We start from the raw sequence: 19,259 nt of genomic DNA, 5'->3' as shown, positions 1-19,259 counted from the left end.
GTTAAAAATAACGAAAATCCCTCAAAGCTAGGTCGGTCCTCCCATACTTAAACGCTGCGGCCAGCAAAGGCGCCAGCGTGTGCCCAATGAAGCGTTAAACGATTCCAACACATTGCTTTGCAACAACAACAACAGCTACTAGAGCGAATACTTGCACAAACGTTGTTATGAAATTTTTCAAACGAAATTATTTTTAGTTATAAAATTGTGCCAACACTGGGTAAATATAAGGAGAGAGTTGTGCGGGAGAAGTGGGAAGTAGAATGCAGAAGCACAATATTAATATTATCGCTTAAATATGCGAGCTTAGTATTAAAGTGTATATGGCAACGTATACATGCGCAGATCTGTCAAGCAACGGGACGGCCAAAGGATAGTGACACTTTCTTACACATAAACCGTTAAAAACGCATAACGGCATGACATTTACGAGGGCATGGATATATCCGTGAAGCTTACATGCCATAAGCGCAACGTGCCACGTGCTGTGAACAGCTCTGCGCTCGACCCAAGCCAGCTGAGCTTAAGGTTGTCGGCGCTCGAGGTCAGCGCTGACAGTTTTCACTTGAATTGATAACGATTCAATGCTTTTACAATAACACTTACCTATATCAACACATATGTGTTTGCATAGTTCAAGTGTCCAATGCGCTGTCATAACTGTAAGTTCCTGTATACAAATATATTAATAATAAATTTAAGTTTCACTCATAACTCCTAGAAATGAAATTGAAATTGAAATGGTTGCTCGGAAATGCTTCTGTGATGTAACATTTTACATGCTCAGTGTCTGCTTTTGATTCCTTCAGTATTTGCTCGTTCTCAGCTTTAAATCCACTAGCGTTGAAAGGCTTTTTCTCTTACTTGAGCCAAGTGTGTTTGACAGAACAAGAAGACTGCTGCTGCTGACATATCCAAAGCTTCTTATTCTAAAACTTGACAATGAATTTCTGCTGCTCGAACTTCGCGCGCTTCAGCTCTCAGCCGTCAGAAACAGTAATTTTTTGGTGGAGTTTGCTTTATAAAAATTTTATCACGAGTTTATACAGCCGTTAGCACTTGAAAAATTTCAGTTTTCTATAACATTGTTTACACAAGATTTGCATATTTATGATGTATATACAGTAGTGTGCCGAAAAATAAAATACCACGAACAAATAATTTGAAAAAAATTTTGAAAATAAGTTTTAGTCTCAAAAATATTTGTAGAATGAATAAAGAAACTTACTCTAGGATTCAGATTGGCTTAAGTCGTAGGGTTGATTCGAAGTCGGTGCATCTTACTTGGTCTAATTTTTTCTTTTGTCGTGCACAAGAACTCAAAGTCTTTTGAATTCGCGTCCCGCCCAGCCTGGATGACTACTCTTCATGAACATGAAGTTTAGATACTTCATCTGATATTGTAAGTGTAAAGGACCAAATTTAGTCTATGCATGGCTCATTGGTCTACCAGACTGACTAAACCTAGATATATATCAATCCCAGGCACTCCGCTAGGTTCTAGAAGATGCTGTGTCTACCGAGGTATTTCAATCATGATCTGGCAAAAGCCGGTAAATAACAGAAAAAAAAAGGGACGAGATGATTCTCGCTCGCCTTCCTCCATACAACTTTGGTAAAATAGCTCTTCAATATTTGAACGTTCCATGTGTCTACCTCTTAAATACTATCTAGACAGAACAACCTACAATGGCTATGAGATTGACTTTTCTAAATGTGAGTATATTCGGAGGGCCACTTACTGTTCACTTAGGGCCCAGAAAGATCTCGCAGTCCAGTCATAGTGCGTAAGTGGATATCGGACAACCGGCTCGCCGTCCAATGGGAGAAATTGCGCTAAGGGTGCCCTCCTTGTAAGCTTATCAAACCTTCACACACTTCCCAGGATTCCGCTGGGATCGGGCACATACAAATCTAATATGGAAAAAGTTTATGTTTGTTTTACTACTGAGGTATTCCACTCATTGATTCGTATTGAGCGCACAGTCAGCGAGTCAAAGCTCTCTAGAATTTCATTGGAAGTGAGTAATCTCCATTAAAATTATGAAAATCCAAAAATAATAGCGCCATGGATTGCGACACGTGAACGACATAACGAAAACGAATCGGGGACTACAAATCAAACGCACTGGAAAAGGAAAGGAAAGAAATTATCATAATACCACGACCGACCGAGGTTTTCAACCAAATTTGTTCAGCGATGAGACATATTTCTTCGTCAAAGGGTATGTGAAACAGCAAAATTGCAGCATTCGGGACGAAAAGCAACGTGTAGACATTCAAGAGCTGCCATTTCATCCAAACAGAACAGAACGGTTTGGTGTAGTTTGTGGGACGGAGAATTCGTCGGTCCATATTTCTTCAAAAATATTCGGTGAGAACATTATCATCAATGAAGATCGTTATCGAGCCATGATTAAACGACTGTTTGATACCTGAAATTGTAGCTCGTGATCTCAGCGATATTTGGTTTCACAAGAAAAGCGCAACCCTTCCACACATCGCATCATCAAAGGATGCTAGTTGAGAGAACACTTCGGTGAGCACAGATTAATTCAGTTCTGTGGGCCGATCGATGGCCACCAACGATCTTGACGCGCGCGAAAATAAAGCTAAAGAATGATCTTTTCAATGATAATCAAACGTTCCGCAATAAATTTGAAGTTTTCCGTGTTTTTCTTTAAAAAAAGTAGATAACTTCGAAATGGATTTATCCTTTACATACTATGTATATATTTAGATAGTAACAATAAGTAAAATTTGATCCTTTTAGAGTAAGTTTTTTCAGTTTTAGTCAAGCAAAGTATTTATTTTCGCTAAAATGACGTCATTACATATTATTTTTTCCTTTGCTGAGTATCAGCCCAAAAGTATGCTACACATTTCTACCTAACTGTAAATGCAAATGCATTTCGGTTTTCGCTTCTTTAGCAACTCCGCATACAATTGCTGCTGGTTTTTCGTGTCGCTTAAGCTAGCAAAAGAATAAAAAGAAAAAATTAAAAAATGACAGACAATGGAGAATAGTATGAAAAATATGAAAATGCTTGTAGTTGAATATATTTTAAGCTTTTGCAGAAATGTACACTTAGTCTGTAATATAAACTGCCATAAGTTAGTCACACAAGTCGCAGAGCTGGCTTTTTATTTTATGCATGTCTGCAATATTTAAGAAAGTGTAAGAGAAAACAGCTTTTAAAGACTGCCAAGTCAGCTTATAGCATTTATTTTCAAGGAATATAATAGAAGGGTTCACTGAAATTTCGGATGAGGTAGTAGAAATTACATAGCGATATATCTAAAGTAAACAACCGGTTACGCGCATACATTCATCTATTAAAGAATTGAAAAACTATTTTTTAGCAGTTTCCAGTTTTAGTTTGCCATGGTTGTTTGCACAAAAGTTGCGATTTCCTTAAATATATTACCGCTAATAATTCAGCGCAAATGAAGCGCGGTAATAGCCATTGAAGAGCTTAAAATAATAAAAAAAATTATGAATAGAAAAAAAATACAATAAAAACAAGTATACATATATTTATATATATAATACTTAGCAAAATGACTCCGACTTTACTCATTTAGTCAATGAGCCACAAGCTTCCCTATATATACTATACATACAAACACACATACGTATGTAAATATAAATATATGAAAACATGAAAATTGTTTATTTTACTTATTTCAAATCTGTGTTTTCATACCTCGAATAATATGTGTATGTATAAATACCATTTGGGTACAAGTCCATCCATCTATTTAAAAACTAATAAGAATCTCCGCAAAAATTCGCATAAGTCCAAAACAAAAAAGATTTCATTCGAGCGTCAGAAACACGCTTCGCTGCTGTGATAGATCGATGCTGCCAAAAACATACGCGCACTTACGCACACACACATATAGTATGTATATATGTTTCATAATAAATCGAGCGCGCTGAAAATCGCCAAAAGACATGAACATGGAAAATATTGTACAAAATCGCAGCTAAAACTGATTGATATGCATAAAGAAAGACACGGCCCACAAAAATAACACGCATATAAATATATATGGGTTCATACATACATATGTATGTCTGCAATTAATTTTATTAGAAATACAAACAAATTTTCATGCAACATTAAATGGCAAAGGAAATCAAGGTGCACATCAGCCAGAAATAGTTATGTGTCTATGTACTATATAAAATGCAAGCCTTGAAGTGAAAATGTTTATACAACTGTTGCAAGTTTTTATATAAATATTTTTGCATCAAATAAAAAAATAAGAATTTTATTTAAAAAGTAGTGGATGATAAGCTATTTCAATAGTTTAAAGATGATTAAATATGCAAAAGTTTTTTTTCTGTAAAAATTAATAAGTTTGAGATGGCAGCAGAACGAGAGGACTTGGACTGGTCTGTTGTATCCATGTGGAAAAAATGTCTGAAACATTAAAATTGACAGGAGATAGTGGGCAAAAAAATAGTAAGACTTTTTAATTCACATTTCGCGTGAAAACATTCGTCGAAATATCTTTTTTACTAGGTTAGTATGCCTGTCAGTGACATCTGTGTCAAATCTTACATCAAAATAATCATTAGTGTTTAGTATACACTTTTCTTTCTGAAGTACGTAAAGTGTATTCGGCGTATTTTTGCGATGAGTGAAATTATTGAGCAAAGAACTTCCATTAAGTTTTGTAGGCAGAAATCAAATTTTGTGTGGTTTGCCGAAACGTTCAAAATTTTGAGTAAGACCTTCCGTGAATAATATTTTATCGTGAAAAAATATTTTTGAGTGGTAGAAAATTATTCAAAAGAGGGTCGAGAACGCGACCAGGAAAGCCAGCAATATCAGCTGATGATCAACACGTCAATAAAATTAAGTAATTCGTGCTTGAGGATCGAGGATTAATAGTCAGAGATCTTACTGGCATCGTTGGACTATCGGAAGCATTCGACATGAAAACCATTTTTGGGCCTAAAAATATTGTATTTTTTGGGGGAAAACACGATAGATTCCAAAACTACTCAAATTTTTTCGAAAACAGGGTTGCATTAACGTCTGTGAAATTTATGCTTTCCGGCTACCAGAATGTTCATGAAATATATGATTACTTGCGATTAGGCTTAGATCTATGCTTAATCGACCGGAAACAGGACGATCAATCGGCGGACTATCGTGGCAAAGCGTGAGCCAAAGCCGAAAAAAACAAAACTCAATGGATATGTTGATTGTTTTTTTACCCTCACAAACTGTCAACAAGAATACTCACCCAAAAGAGGGCGAAATTATGGGCCGACACTGCTTGGTTTACGCCACGATGTACCGTCGCATACTGCATTGATTCTTCGTGAGTTTTTTACAAAATTTTCAACCAATATCCTGCCGCCAACCACGAAACAATTTGCCTGCTTTAGACACTTCGCTGAGTGCTTTCCAGCAAACTCAAAACGACCGATCTGGGGAATCCATTTTGAGTCAATTGAAGACAGTTAAACGTGAATGGCTACGCGCATTAACTACTACTTTAACAACTGGTTCAGAATGGAGTTAAGGGGGATTACTGTGAAGACAACGACATAGATTTTGAATAATAAATTAAGAATTTTAAAGTTATCGAAGTCTACTATTTTTTTGCTATTAGTAGTAAAGTCTATGTGTATAGAATATGCCATTTCAAATGAAAGTCGATAATCTGTTATGTATTTTTAATCAAATGGATATGGAATAAGCTTGCTAGGTTTAGACCATAGCGAACTCTCTGTGCTCTGCAGATTACCTACAATAGACAATATTATATTCCAAACCAGGCAGTTAAATACACAAAGATACTTGTTGATCCTTCTGCGGCCTCACTTCGTTCCTATTTTTAGTGCTCTGGTACAAAACAAACCCTTAATGACAATTCGATCCATGATTTAAAAAAAATATTTTTAAGAAATACCTACAGGAAAAAAGACCATAATGGGCGCTACTGCCCTGATAAGACGGTCATAATGGTCAGTTCCCAATCGTGGTAGAGAACTGAAACACTCGCTAAAGAACTATTTGTTGGGGTTAGCAATCATCCTTTATAAAGAAGTTATAGTCCTTCGAGACGTGAAAAGGTCTTTCTTGTTTTTACTAGCAAAGTATTGTGCCCGGTCCACAACCAGATATCTTTTAGAATTCCCAACTATTATTCGTCTTTTTGCTTAAAAATACCAACATAAAGATTGTCAAAGCTTGGTAGAAGTAAAGTGAGGTGAAAGCTTCCGAATACATTTTTCTCGACTGTCCAGCTCACATCTTGAATGTAACAGTTTCCGTGACCGGACAATTGGACCGGAAACCATACTAGCCTTTTCTACAAATTTGCGATACGCTCAAAACGCGTCGTCAAAACATGGCGATCTCTTGATCAATAGCTAGGCAATTTAGCATCACTGAAGAGCGATGGTTCTAATGTGATGTGCCAAGTGAGATACGCGTTAGTACTCACATAGGAAAAACTCTAAACCTAATCTAGCCTAACCAAAAGTCGTTTAGCTAAATGAGTCCTCTGTTTTCTTACGCCTTAAAATTTTTCATTGACTCCTTTAATTATAATGTTTAACTTAAAGCACAAAACTTTCAAAATTGAAATTAAAAGTCCCCCAAGGTTAAGGCATTAGTTTAAGGCTTTGAGACCTTTGTGTGTCTACTTTATTCTCACACTTTCTTTATTAAACTTTTTTGTATAATTTGTCTCCTGTGACTTGCAGTCAGGCACTCGTCGTTAGCATGCTTCATTTAGACAGATGTGTACATATGTATTACAGTGTATATACATATGTGTATGTAGACAACGCTGAAGGTCACATCAGTCTATTGCAAATTATAAATTTAATGAGATTATGCAAATGTAGGATAATGTGCAAGAATTGCGATGCAAATGAGCGAGAAAAAACGCTGAGCAGGGATTGGTTGGACAGCTTGTCAGTAATTTATGGTCAGTTGTGGTCAAGAGTGACATTTGAAGGATAGAAGAAATATTAAATTTATAGAAATTTGCATTTATAGTTGCTTTCTTTAAAGAAACTAAAAATATGAAAAGAAAAAAATATTTATGATTAAAATTTTTTTTGTATGTATGAAAACATATATATATGTAATTTTTTTAATTAAAAAAATTTTTTGATTTAAAGAATTCGTCTCAATCGAAAAACAAAACAATTAAATTTTTTTTTAATTTGAATTCTTTTTTTTAATTAAAAAAAAAATAAAATTTAAAAATTCAAATTTTAAATAAATAACAAAATTTTTTAAAATAAATTTTAAATTTAAAAAATTTAAATTTTTTGGATTTAAAGAATTCGTCACAAGCGAAAAACAAAAAAAAATTTTTTTTTTAATTTGAATTTTTTTTTAATTTTTTTTTGTTTTAAATAAATAACAAAATTAAAAAAAAATCTGGTATCCAGTTTTTCCAAAAAATTATTATCACAGTTATAGATTATCAGCCTGAAATCATTCTCAGCAAAGCACAGTACAAATATTTATTATTAACTATTCTCCCAAACACGTGGCTAACACACCTTTGCAATTAAGCACCTTTTCCAACTTTACTAATTTATTTTCGTTCTCTTTACTTGCAGCTGTCATTGAAAAAAAACCGTAATTGAACAAAAGAGGAGAGGTGTTGGCAACTCAAGTGGCGCTTTAGGCGCACTAAACAAACCGCTCAGCAGCACCGCTACCTAAGATTACGCAACAGTTCGGTGTGTTTGCACAGCTTTTGAACAACTTCAGCACATTTGCTGGCGTCACCGGTAACAGCAGCACTCCCAACGCCCCCGCCGCTGCCGCGTGCTACCAGCTAAGCGGCTGGGCAATGCAAACATGGATCATGCGGTGAAAGCGACACGTGGCCGACCATGGAATACGCTGCGCTTCGAGAACGACGAACTGGAATGCCTCTATCAACGGTACACGCTCAAATTGCAGCGCTTCTCGGTGCTGGGCGTGGTCGCGTTGGTGGTGGTGTTGTGCGGTGTCATGGCGGCGCTGTCATTGGCCTACAATAATGCGCCCACCTTTCATGTGAGTCAATATAAATGCATTTTTACACAAATGTAGCATGGTATACCATACTATAGCAAAGATTGAAAGTGAATTGTTGATTTATTAGGTACTACATTTCTGGCGTTTTCATCTACTGTGGCAGAGAAAAGTAGTGGTACACATATTCTGAAATTCGTTTATTACAATTTTTTTTTGAGAATTTAAAACCGAAGTTCCCGTAAAATTTTCTTCGTAAGTAAGATCAACAAATATTACAACCACAACAACTTTCTTCGAATGTCAAGAATTACTTAGTCCAACACTAGGTCACTATTTATTGTTATATTTTTAGAAAATTCCATTTTTTTCCAAAAAATCAATTTAGGAGAACGATTATAGAATTGAACCAGCTCAATAAGTAAGAATGTTTTGGAGTTAAATATCCTGGTGAAAATGTATCAATTCTATAGAAATTCTTTCATCGTTCTGGGGTTCAAACTCGGCTCTTCGCCGCTGCAGTGATTCCGATCTTCTCCGTGGAAGAAACTTACATAATAATTTCTCTAGAAAATGACTACAGTCAAAAAATATTAAAAAATGTCGAAATGGCTAGGTTTAAAAACGTGGAAGTTCGTCCAAAATTTTATCCGTTTTTTCCATTCTTAAAAAAACCATGCTTTAAAAAACGGAGACCCAAAACATATTTGAAATATTCATTTGGAATTTTAGTATTACATTTCTAAAGGTATAAACTATGGAAATATACAAAGATCAGATTATGTTAGGTTAGATGACTGATTCCGCAACATTGCAAAATCTTACTTAGAATACTGTTTATAGTCCTTTGTGATACCCAAAAGAAAGAACTCCTGAAGTTGAAAATCAACTCTCGAAAAAAACCTTCAGAAAAATGCGTAGGTGTTGTATTTCTAATTCCGCTATTTCACTTGGATGTCTAAAAAAACGGAACTTTCAAGGAAAAAATGTCAAGGTGATTATATCTCATCTTCTTTCAAACAGCAGATGCTCGCATCCGATAAGATATTCAATCTTACAAAATGAATCCCATTTGGATCGTGTCCAATTAGAACTTCTGCAACCATTTAGAGGTGAGGGCTAAGAGCTTCCTACACCTCTTACGATTGATCCTAGGCCAGAAGGTCCTTGCGACTGCACAGCTGCTGGTAGTCGACCAGTGCTTGCTGATTTGGTCTGAGACCCAACAGTCCAGTAGTTAACCAGAAAACGCCAGCGGAGCGCCTACCCCATTCCCATGAAATATACAAACATAAAAAAAAAAACATTCAGACTAGATGTACCATTTAAAAGCATGAACTTCGAATTTTAAATGTTCCCCTAAGCAAAATCTAGTAATGTACGAATACTATTGACTGCCACTGTAAATTGATTTAACGACTATTTCTTTATTTACTCATACCTGTCTTACACCTACCGTTCACAGAACATTTTCAATTCCATTGTGTGCCTGCTTTTTGCAATTATCCTAATTCTACTGCAATGCCGTGTCATCAAGGATCATCACCTGCCAATTCTCTGCTATGGCATACTGCTCTTTGCCGCCGCTATTTGCTTTGTTTCGATGCCGACACTGGGCAGTGTCTTTCCTGTGGACACAAAAGAGGTGAGTGAAATGTACTAATTAAACTGTAAAATCAATAAGCAATAACAAAAATAAAAAATAAGTAAAAATCTGAAAAAAAAATAAAAAAAAAGTCAAGAAAATTTTAAGACAAGAAATTTGTACAACGAAAATCTATTTTTAAGTTACTTTTTACCCAAATATATGCGAAGAATTCTTTTTTATTATTTTTTATTTTGTATTACATTTCAGAAAGAGTCTGAGGTAATAATTGATGTCCTATTGAATAAAAAGCTTCCGAAACTTATGTACATAATTGCTTTCTCTATATACATATATACTATATACTATACTCATTGATGCCGTAGCGAGCTTAGTTTGTTATTTACGTTTGCCTTCATCGAAAATTCGAGTAAATAATCAAATGCTAAAGTCTGTTTCATATGAATTGTTGCAAGAATTACTCATTTACTATGTAATGCCGACATTTTGTGCATTGAATTGAAGTGCTCGTTGTGATTCTAACTCGTCTTTCTTTATGCGTTAACTCTTTTAGATTGTAGTGATATATGTTTGTGTGCGTATATAGCTATAGTTAACATGCTCATCAATTAAATTTGAACTGGACTCATCTTCGGCAGTATTTTTACGCTTTTTTGTGGTCCGTCGTTAGCTTCATTGATAAGTACAATGAAAGTATGAATTCTAAAAAGTTCTCTCTGAATAAGTACGTATCGGTTCGTTAACCATTTGAGTCAATGACGTTATTTTAAATGGATGTGTTTATACAAAAGCTGAGCAAAAAGTCTCAGAAGTGATCTGCACTCACTTACCCTGAGATTTAATGTAATGAATGCTGCCTAGAACCTTTAGGCGTGCCTCGATTATATGTATACAAAAGAAATACATTCCTTCGTCCAAGTCTTTAAGAATTGTATCTCAAAGACCTGTGTAAAATTTCATGAAGATCGCTTGAGTAGCTCTCGAGAAATCTTGCGAACCGACTAGCCTCGAACTCACAAGTTCTCAAGGCAGTATCTCCGAAACTATTACTCGGATTAACTTGAAAATTTAGGACAGTATTCTAGAGGTGTTTTAGAATTTAAAAAGATAAGAAAATCAATTTTTTTAAAAGCGTAAACCCACGGAACCACTTAAAGGAAAGTTCATAAGTCCTAGACCCTAGGAGCTAAAGGACAAAGAAATGTTCCAAAGAAGTATTTATTGCTTTTTAAACAGGTAATCGTTCGAACACCTTGTTCGGGAAGTAAGGATTACAAACAATCCAGTTTAATGCAGCAGACACATCCCATAGAAAACAAAAGACAGTCTACCGGAGAACTTAGTAAGATCAAAAATTCGCCTCGAAAATTCCTGTCAATTATACTTTCAAAAACCATCGAAGCGCTCTATTTTATGGAGACTTAAATTCGACACTATTTTTTGCCATTATTTCCAAATGTGCTTCGTAGGTTATATGCACACTCGATGCAACGTCCTCTGTGCGGGTGCGCTGCACTCAGTAAGCACCATCTCTAGTTTACCTACAAGCTCTCATAAAAGTACTCTTCGTTCAACAACTCTGTCCATTATTCGGTCATTAGTAATCATTACTAGCTGCAGTTAATGTGAATATATCTATAAGCACAACTACTTATAACACTTTCACACCTTTATTCCAGGTCATGGCCGAGGGTGTGTGGCAAATTGTTTTCGTCGTCTTTTTGGCTTATGCCATGATGCCGCTACAAATATGGGAAGCAGTGTGTTTTGGTATTATCTTGCCATCTGTGCATATTAGTTTAACGGTATACAAAATTATAACGGATTCATTCCGCTATTTGGAATATAATCAGGTGAGTTGAGATATGATTTCAATATATAATATATATAAATTATTTAGTTATTAGTTGTTTTACATGTTTACTATATAATTTTAAATACTAAACTTTCATTATTATATTTTCAACACAACGATTTACATATATTTTTCAACTTATTTATATATTTTTATTTAATTTTACTCATATTTACATTTTGCATTTGCTATAAAATTGCTCTCTCATATCATCCACAGCTTATCGCCAACATTGTCATGTTTATTGGCGTTAATGTTGCCGGCTTGGTCGTAAATATTATGATGGAACGTGCCCAACGACGTGCATTTCTAGATACACGCAACTGTATTGCCGCCCGCCTGGAAATTCAGGATGAAAATGAGAAATTGGAAAGACTTTTGTTGTCGGTTCTACCTCAGCATGTTGCAATGCAAATGAAAAACGATATACTCTCACCGGTTGCGGGACAATTTCATCGCATTTACATACAAAAACATGAGAATGTGAGGTTAGTATCACTTTGACCTAATACCGTAGTTGAAATGAAGCTCATACAAAGCAGGAAGCTTGCAGGAGTATAAGGTGTCTAAAGAGTAATGGAGTAAGTTTTACTTTACTGGTTATTTTATTCATATAAGGGTTGGAAATATAATTCGAATATTTAGAAAAATTCGAATATTCGAATATCGGTTATTTTCACATTGAAAAATAAAAAGATTATGTTACAGTTATTAATAATGTTCAGATTATATCCATGTCCAAAAATTTATGGTAAAAAATTCAAATGTCGACACTTTCAATTCGTTACTTCTTTGTAGTGAATTTGACAGCAATAAATGCTTTTGTGACGTCATAAATGTAATAGATTCGGAGGATTTGACAATTACTATGACAGCTGACAGTTCGTTTCGTTTATGACTTTGCATGGCGCAATCTTAGCTTTAACATTCTTGATACTTCTCATTAATGATTGCCATTCAGAACTTAAAAAAATAAACAGTTAAGATTTATTTATCTTTGCAAAAAATTAAAAATAAAAAGCAAAAAAATCAAAATTTAAATTAAGATTTCTTTATGTTCCCATTAATATCTTGCTGCGATACAAATCGTCATCATCATGTTATTAATGCAATCTAAATTAAATTGAAGGTGAAGGCGAAGGCAAAAAGATCGAAGTCTAGCAAATTACACGGAAATTGATTAGTCCACCTACCTATCTTTCACCAATGAAATTTTGCATTAATAAATTGCATTTCCAATGCTTTTACGTCAGTCAAATTCGTTGGCATTTACCCAAACGAATATGGTATTGACACAAGCAAATATAGAAATCACCAAAAATCGAAAATCGAAATTTTGAATTATGAATTTTATATTTTCACAAAAATTTATTTGACAAGCAAACCAAATTTACTTATCCGCAAAAATAAATGGCATTAGGTTCGTTATGATGGACTTATGTCAATGTTATGCCTGTCATTTGACATGCAACAGCTGTTCCATTTGTTCACATAACAAAAGTGTTGAATTATGTAGACTTTCTTCAACCAGATGCTGACATCTTTAGAACGTGCTATTGAATATTTCACTTAAAACTGACCTTAATTTTCTTAAATGTCATATGTCAAAAATATCAGGTAAAACACATGCTATATTTTGACCTAGAATTCGTTTACCTGTCTACACTGCAGTGCAGACATTATAGGAAGAATGTCTATCAAAACGAACAATGCTTTGATATCGAGTATATATTAAAGTATGGAATACATAGTAAGTACATATACGATTCTAAAAATTTTTTATGGAAGATTCGGTCTTGTGACTTCGCCTATACCAGAACTATCTTCTATATATCAGAATACGAGTACTGTACCACTGACCAACAACCAGTACTTGCGGTACGACTAAATATGTTGTCGCACGATTTTGACTAAAGCTGTTTTGAAAGTGAAGAGCAAAGTGGAATCACCTACTTTCACCACTATTTCCCAGCTTCTGTCAGATCAGACTGAGACTAACATTTTGTAGTAAGAAATGAAAACGCTTGCAATTGTATGCGGTCTATTCAGCTATTGTGATCTACTTTTAGAAAGTTTGAGTATCTCAAAGTACCAACATTCACAGCTATCCAAGTGAGATACAGCACTACTTTTGGCGTGAGGATCAAACTCCTGACGTAATCTTACACCTATAGCCTTAATTCCATAAAATATCTGGTACTTGTATTTCCATAGTAATCTGATTCATAGCGATCTTCAGCATCATAATTACAAAAAGTACTCCAACAGTCTAACAGAGCGTGTACACTGTTCGCCCATCATCATTGAAGATTAATATGACACATGGATTCATATGATTTTTAGTTAGCAATAACCTTCAAAATGTGCGTGTATAAATTTGACAGCTGTCGGATCATTAGTTTGTAAATTATATCATTTTGAATGAAGAAACTTTTGTTATTGTGAAGAAAACGGATAAGGAGGAATTCCGTGAGTCAATAAAATATTGCTTTTTGAAGTAAAAAATACAGTTGAAGCAAAAACTTGGCTTAGTGACGAGTATCCCGACATTTCGTCATCTTCTTTATTGCCAATTGGAGATTCCAAGTGTAGCCAAGTCCTTCTCCACTTAGTCTTTCCAACGGATTGAAGATCTTTCTCTGCTTCTCCTGGCGGGGACTGTGTCGAATACTCTCAGAGCCGGAGTGTTTTTATCTATTCGGATGACTTGACCTAGCCAACGTGGCCGCTGTCCCTTAATTCGCTGAGCTATGTCAATATCGTCGTATATCTCGCACAGCTCATTGCCATCGTCTATCGATATAACAAGAATGATCAGTGTGTTGTCCTTGTTCGACGAGAAACAACAAACGACTTTATTTCTCAATGGCCTACTTAGTCCGATCTGGTTGGCAAGAGTGGCGTTGTTGTCGTTAATGCTGGTTCCAAAATAGACGAAATTATCTACGACTTCGATTTTATGACTGTCGACAGTGACGTGGAAACCAAGTCGCGAACGACTACTTCTTTTAATAATAGAAGATATTTCGTCTTGTCCTCGTTCACTACCAGACTCATTCCGAACACTGAACCAGGAGAATCAACCATCACAAGAGGTTGTTACCTACGAAAACAACCCGAAAATTCACAAAATGTTTTTTAATGAACATAACTGAATGAAATATCAGGCACCCTGATCAAATGAACGTATCAAATGAAGCTTTACATCATATCGTTCACGAATACTATTTGGCTATGAAAAAGTTCTGTTAAAAGTGGGTTCCGCGCGAGCTCAATTTTGGCCGAAAACAACGGCGAGTTGATGATTCGGAACAGTGTTTGAAGATGTTCAAGCTTAAAAAACACTAATTTTGCATTGACATGTGAAAATGAATGAAACATGGCTGCATCTTTTCACTCCGAAGTCCAGTCGGTAGTCATCCGAATGGACTGCACACGTTAAGCCCGCTCCAAAGCATGGAAGAACGCAACAGGCGGCTGACAAGTTATGGCGTCTGTGTTTTGGGTTGCGCAAGAAACATTTTTATTTGGCCAAAAAAAATGCTATTTACTATCGAAGGCCGGCGACTTTTCAATTGACCTGTTCCGGTTCACCTTCCAATGAAATTTGTACAAGTGAGGGCTAAGATCTTTAATCAACAAATGAAGGCAGTGTTAGCTCTGAAAAAAGGACTTTTTAAAAGCAATAAACCTACAGCACATCCTGATTAGGGAGCATAGCATTATCACTTCACTTCTACGCCTTACTAATTCTTTTAAGACACAGTAAAACTGAAAACTAATATTTAGTAATCATTAAAATAAAGTAAATTAATTAATAAACTATGTATTTCAGTATTCTCTTTGCTGACATTGTCGGTTTTACGGTGTTATCCTCGCAATGCAGTGCGCAAGAGTTGGTGAGACTGTTGAATGAGCTCTTCGGACGATTCGATCAGCTAGCGCATGTAAGTGAAAAATCAATTATAGTATTCTTTAAATATTATTTATTAATAAATATTATTCTTCAAAATGTGAATATTCCTTAAATTTTTTTATTAATAAAATTTCTTCTTTAAAATAGTATTATTCGTCGAATATTATTTATTAAAATATATCCTTTTCTTCTCCTCTTTTATATATATTATAAACTCTCCTCTCTTCTCTAGGACAACCATTGCTTGCGCATTAAAATTCTCGGCGATTGCTATTATTGTGTGTCGGGTTTGCCCGAACCGCGCAAGGATCACGCCAAATGCACCGTGGAAATGGGTCTGGATATGATCGACGCCATTGCGTAAGTTGCTAACTTCAACCCTTTAACATACAATTTTCTTATATATTTCTTTTTTGTCAACACACACAGCACCGTGGTGGAGGCCACCGATGTGATATTGAATATGCGTGTGGGCATACACACGGGCCGCGTGCTGTGCGGTGTGCTGGGTCTGCGCAAATGGCAGTTCGATGTGTGGTCCAATGATGTAACATTGGCCAATCATATGGAGTCTGGCGGCGAACCTGGACGTGTGCATGTCACACGCGCCACACTCGACGCTCTGTCGGGTGAATATGAGGTCGAAGCTGGGCATGGCGATCAGCGTTCTTCATATTTGCGTGATCATGGCGTGGACACATACTTCATAGTGCCACCACCGCACCGGCGAAAGGTGAGTACCTCTATATTTTTTGTTATTTTCTTTTCGTTTTCAATATTTGCACACATGTACATACTTTTGTGCGAAGTCGTGGCTCACTTACTCACACGTTTCGTTGTTTTTTTTTTTTCGTTTTCGTTTCACTTTTGTTGCAGCCATTAATGCTAAACACGCTTGGTGTACGCTCGGCCATTGGTAGTCGTCGTAAATTGTCATTTCGTAATGTCTCAAATGTTGTCATGCAGCTATTGCATACGATCAAATTCTCGGAGCCGGTACCGTTCTCCAACATCGCCACCGGGTCGTTTCCCTCGTCGGGCGGCAGTGGCACAGGAGCGCGCGGCAGCACAGCCGAAGGCGCCGGCGGTGATAAGAGCACGCGAAAGGTAAGTGAGAGTTTTGACTGCAATTGAAATTTTCATTTGAAAACTTTATTTTGAATCCTGCTGTAAAATATTGATTTATTGTATATAAGCTTAATTTTTAAAGGAAAGTTATAAATCCATTATTATTATTATTATTTAAAATGTAAATTTATAAAGCAATTAATTATAGAGAACTTATTTTTTTTTTTGTGATAATATATACTTTCATTAAATATTACGAATGTTAAATTGATTCAACAATTTGAACTAGTATTAATTGAGTTAAGTGCCCCCACTCGTTTAGCTAAAAGTGTAAAGTTAGTTTTTGCATGAAGTGCTGACTCCTAACCGCTTAGCTTTTTATTGTTGATTTAACTGTACTCAAAGAAATTGGCTAACATTTGCAGACAGTGTTGAAAGTACTCGATTATTAACGTAACTGATTTTTTCGTTTGTATTTTTACCCATATCACTGCTCCAATCTCACACGACCCCACTACAACGTCAGACCACACTTAAATTACGTTCCACAAGTTCAATAGTTTACATGGTGAAGCATATAAGGCGAGCGCATTATTAAATATAATATTTTGTAGAACACAACTAGTTGTTCAATTTGTCTTGAATTGACACTCCTTGCTGTGAAACTCTTCGTGCTAATCTGCAAAATATTTTTTAAGAGAAACAGAGAGCTTCGGTTAAGTGAAAAAATGGTTAGATCAAGTTGGATATACATACAAACTATTTTCGAAAATACTACTGTGAGCAAAATAGTAAATTTTAAATAGATTTCATGAAAACCCATTGTCGAAATTTTTAATTTGTTTACGTCGAAACCATCAAAAAGAAAAATTTTGTGTTAATTAAATTTCGGTACGTTGGGAATGTTGGAAAAGGCCTTCGGTGCTAATTGTTTGTCGCAAAGTATTTTCGATTAAGACAAATTTTCAAAGAGGTCGAGAACGTTGACTGCGAACCACGTCCAGGATGTCAAACATCAACTTTTGATCAACACGTCATAAAATAAAATCGGTGCTTGATAATCGTCGATTAATAAAATCATTTCGAAAGCTCATTTGGGACTAAGAAAAATGAAAGCACGATTGGCTCCAAAATCACAAACTTTATCGAAAAACAGCATCGCATTAACGTGTGCGAAACAATGCTTTCCGACTATCAGGATATCATGAAACGTATTATTACTAGCGTTGAGTGTTGTGTCTATGCTAACGACCCGGAAACAGACGATCAATCGGCCAAATATCGTGGTAAAGGTGAGGCGAAGCCGAAAAACACAGGTGAAACCAAGTCAAAAATTAAGGTCATACCGACAGTTCTTCGATTATCGACGTGTGGTCCGATCCGAATTCCTTCCCACCGGCCAAACTGTCAACAAGGAATACTATTTGAGTATTATGCGTCGTTTGTGCGAAGCTATTCGTGAAAAGAGGCCGGTATTATGGGCAGCCAACTTTTGTTTTTTGCACCACGATAATGCACAGTCGTATACTGCATTGATTCTTCGAGAGTTTTTCGCCAAATTTTCAATCAATATCTTACTATTCTTTACACATAGTACTATGTCTTCGAGAGCCTCGGGCATCTCAGCTCATCAACAGCGAATGAAAACTTGGAAAAAGTGCACGATAATGCCGAGCTCACAAAACCACGTCCAAACTTAGCGCTTGCCACAGACAAAGTAGGCAATAAATATAGCTGAATAATGTATCGTACTTCAGGAGCATTATTTTAAAAAATTGTATATTGATTCGAAGCATTTAGAAAACAAAATTATTTTCTGTCAACTTTCATATTTTTGAGTTAGAGTTAAAAACTGATAGAGCAACGTCAAGAAAACAGCTGATTTTACTACACCTTTCGGCAGATTATTAGCAAGCCGATTCGACGTGAGCTCTGAGTTCCTTGTTCTATTAGTTGTCCATGATTCTGCATAGATTCTACAAATAAAATATCCCTTTTTAATCAACAAATTCCCCTCGAGCAGCAAAAAATAAATTTGCAAATATTTTTTCCAATAACCAATGCGCTTACTCAGTATGCCACACCCTGTATTAACTTAGTGAAATTGTGCTAATGTGTCACACTAAAATTTTTGTTATTAAAAACTGCGTATTGCTTTCTGTTTATAGTTTTTTGTGTGTATTTTAGTTTTAATTTTTTTTTCATTTTTATTTTCAGGATGCGGTAAGTGTGTTGCTCCTAGTCGTAGCTCTCTTAGATTGTAGCTAACTTACAATAGTTTATCTAATGCATTACATGTAATCAATATTGTAATGTAATTTATATGTATTTTGTAACTGCGTGTGTAGTAGTAAAACAAAAACAAAGTGTTATAACAACAGAGTGTCTAACAAATTCAGTTGAGTGGGTGCCAATCTGGTTTATTAATACAAAATTCGAAATTCAAAAAAATTAAAAAAAAATCGGTGTTGCTTAATCTCTCTCCTCACTTTATTTGCATACAACTCATTGGTCTCATTATTGATGAAGTTAATAGTTTGTTAAGTTAAATAATATGAATGTATTAAAAATTATATGTGGAAGTGTGTTATTGTTGTAATAAAATTACTAAAATCAAATTACTTACATTATTATAACGGGACATATTTAGAGTTTTAAGTTAAGAGTAATTTTTTGAGAAATATTTTTATGTATTATATTATTGGAGCCTAATTTCTACGTGAAAGTTCGTTTTGCATTCAAAGGTTAGGTTAGATTAGTCTGGTAGGCCAATGAGCCACGCAAAGAGCAGCTTTCGTTCTTTGC

At 35.4% G+C, this 19,259-nt stretch overlaps 1 protein-coding gene across 9 annotated transcripts in view; it reads left to right on the top strand.

Annotated features, from left to right (window-relative positions):
- LOC105225223 (Ca(2+)/calmodulin-responsive adenylate cyclase) overlaps nucleotides 1-19,259 on the top strand; it is a 135,842-nt gene that overhangs the window by 95,263 nt on the left and 21,320 nt on the right. For 7 of the 9 annotated variants that reach the window (XM_049455241.1, XM_049455240.1, XM_049455238.1 and 4 more), the window contains exons 3-11: nucleotides 7,607-8,051; nucleotides 9,475-9,654; nucleotides 9,865-9,876; nucleotides 11,295-11,468; nucleotides 11,690-11,958; nucleotides 15,306-15,417; nucleotides 15,619-15,746; nucleotides 15,816-16,119; nucleotides 16,263-16,493. In XM_049455241.1, the coding sequence (XP_049311198.1) occupies nucleotides 7,851-8,051; nucleotides 9,475-9,654; nucleotides 9,865-9,876; nucleotides 11,295-11,468; nucleotides 11,690-11,958; nucleotides 15,306-15,417; nucleotides 15,619-15,746; nucleotides 15,816-16,119; nucleotides 16,263-16,493 (1,611 nt within the window). In that variant the 5' untranslated portion in view covers nucleotides 7,607-7,850. The remainder of the gene's footprint in view (nucleotides 1-7,606; nucleotides 8,052-9,474; nucleotides 9,655-9,864; nucleotides 9,877-11,294; nucleotides 11,469-11,689; nucleotides 11,959-15,305; nucleotides 15,418-15,618; nucleotides 15,747-15,815; nucleotides 16,120-16,262; nucleotides 16,494-19,259) is intronic. The other 2 variants (XM_049455246.1, XM_049455245.1) reach the window with 1 other exon arrangement.

This window comes from Bactrocera dorsalis, chromosome 4 (genome assembly GCF_023373825.1).
Source record: "Bactrocera dorsalis isolate Fly_Bdor chromosome 4, ASM2337382v1, whole genome shotgun sequence".
NCBI lineage: Eukaryota > Metazoa > Arthropoda > Insecta > Diptera > Tephritidae > Bactrocera > Bactrocera dorsalis.
Note: the sequence above shows the minus strand (reverse complement) of the source record. Positions and strands in the feature narration are given on the sequence as shown.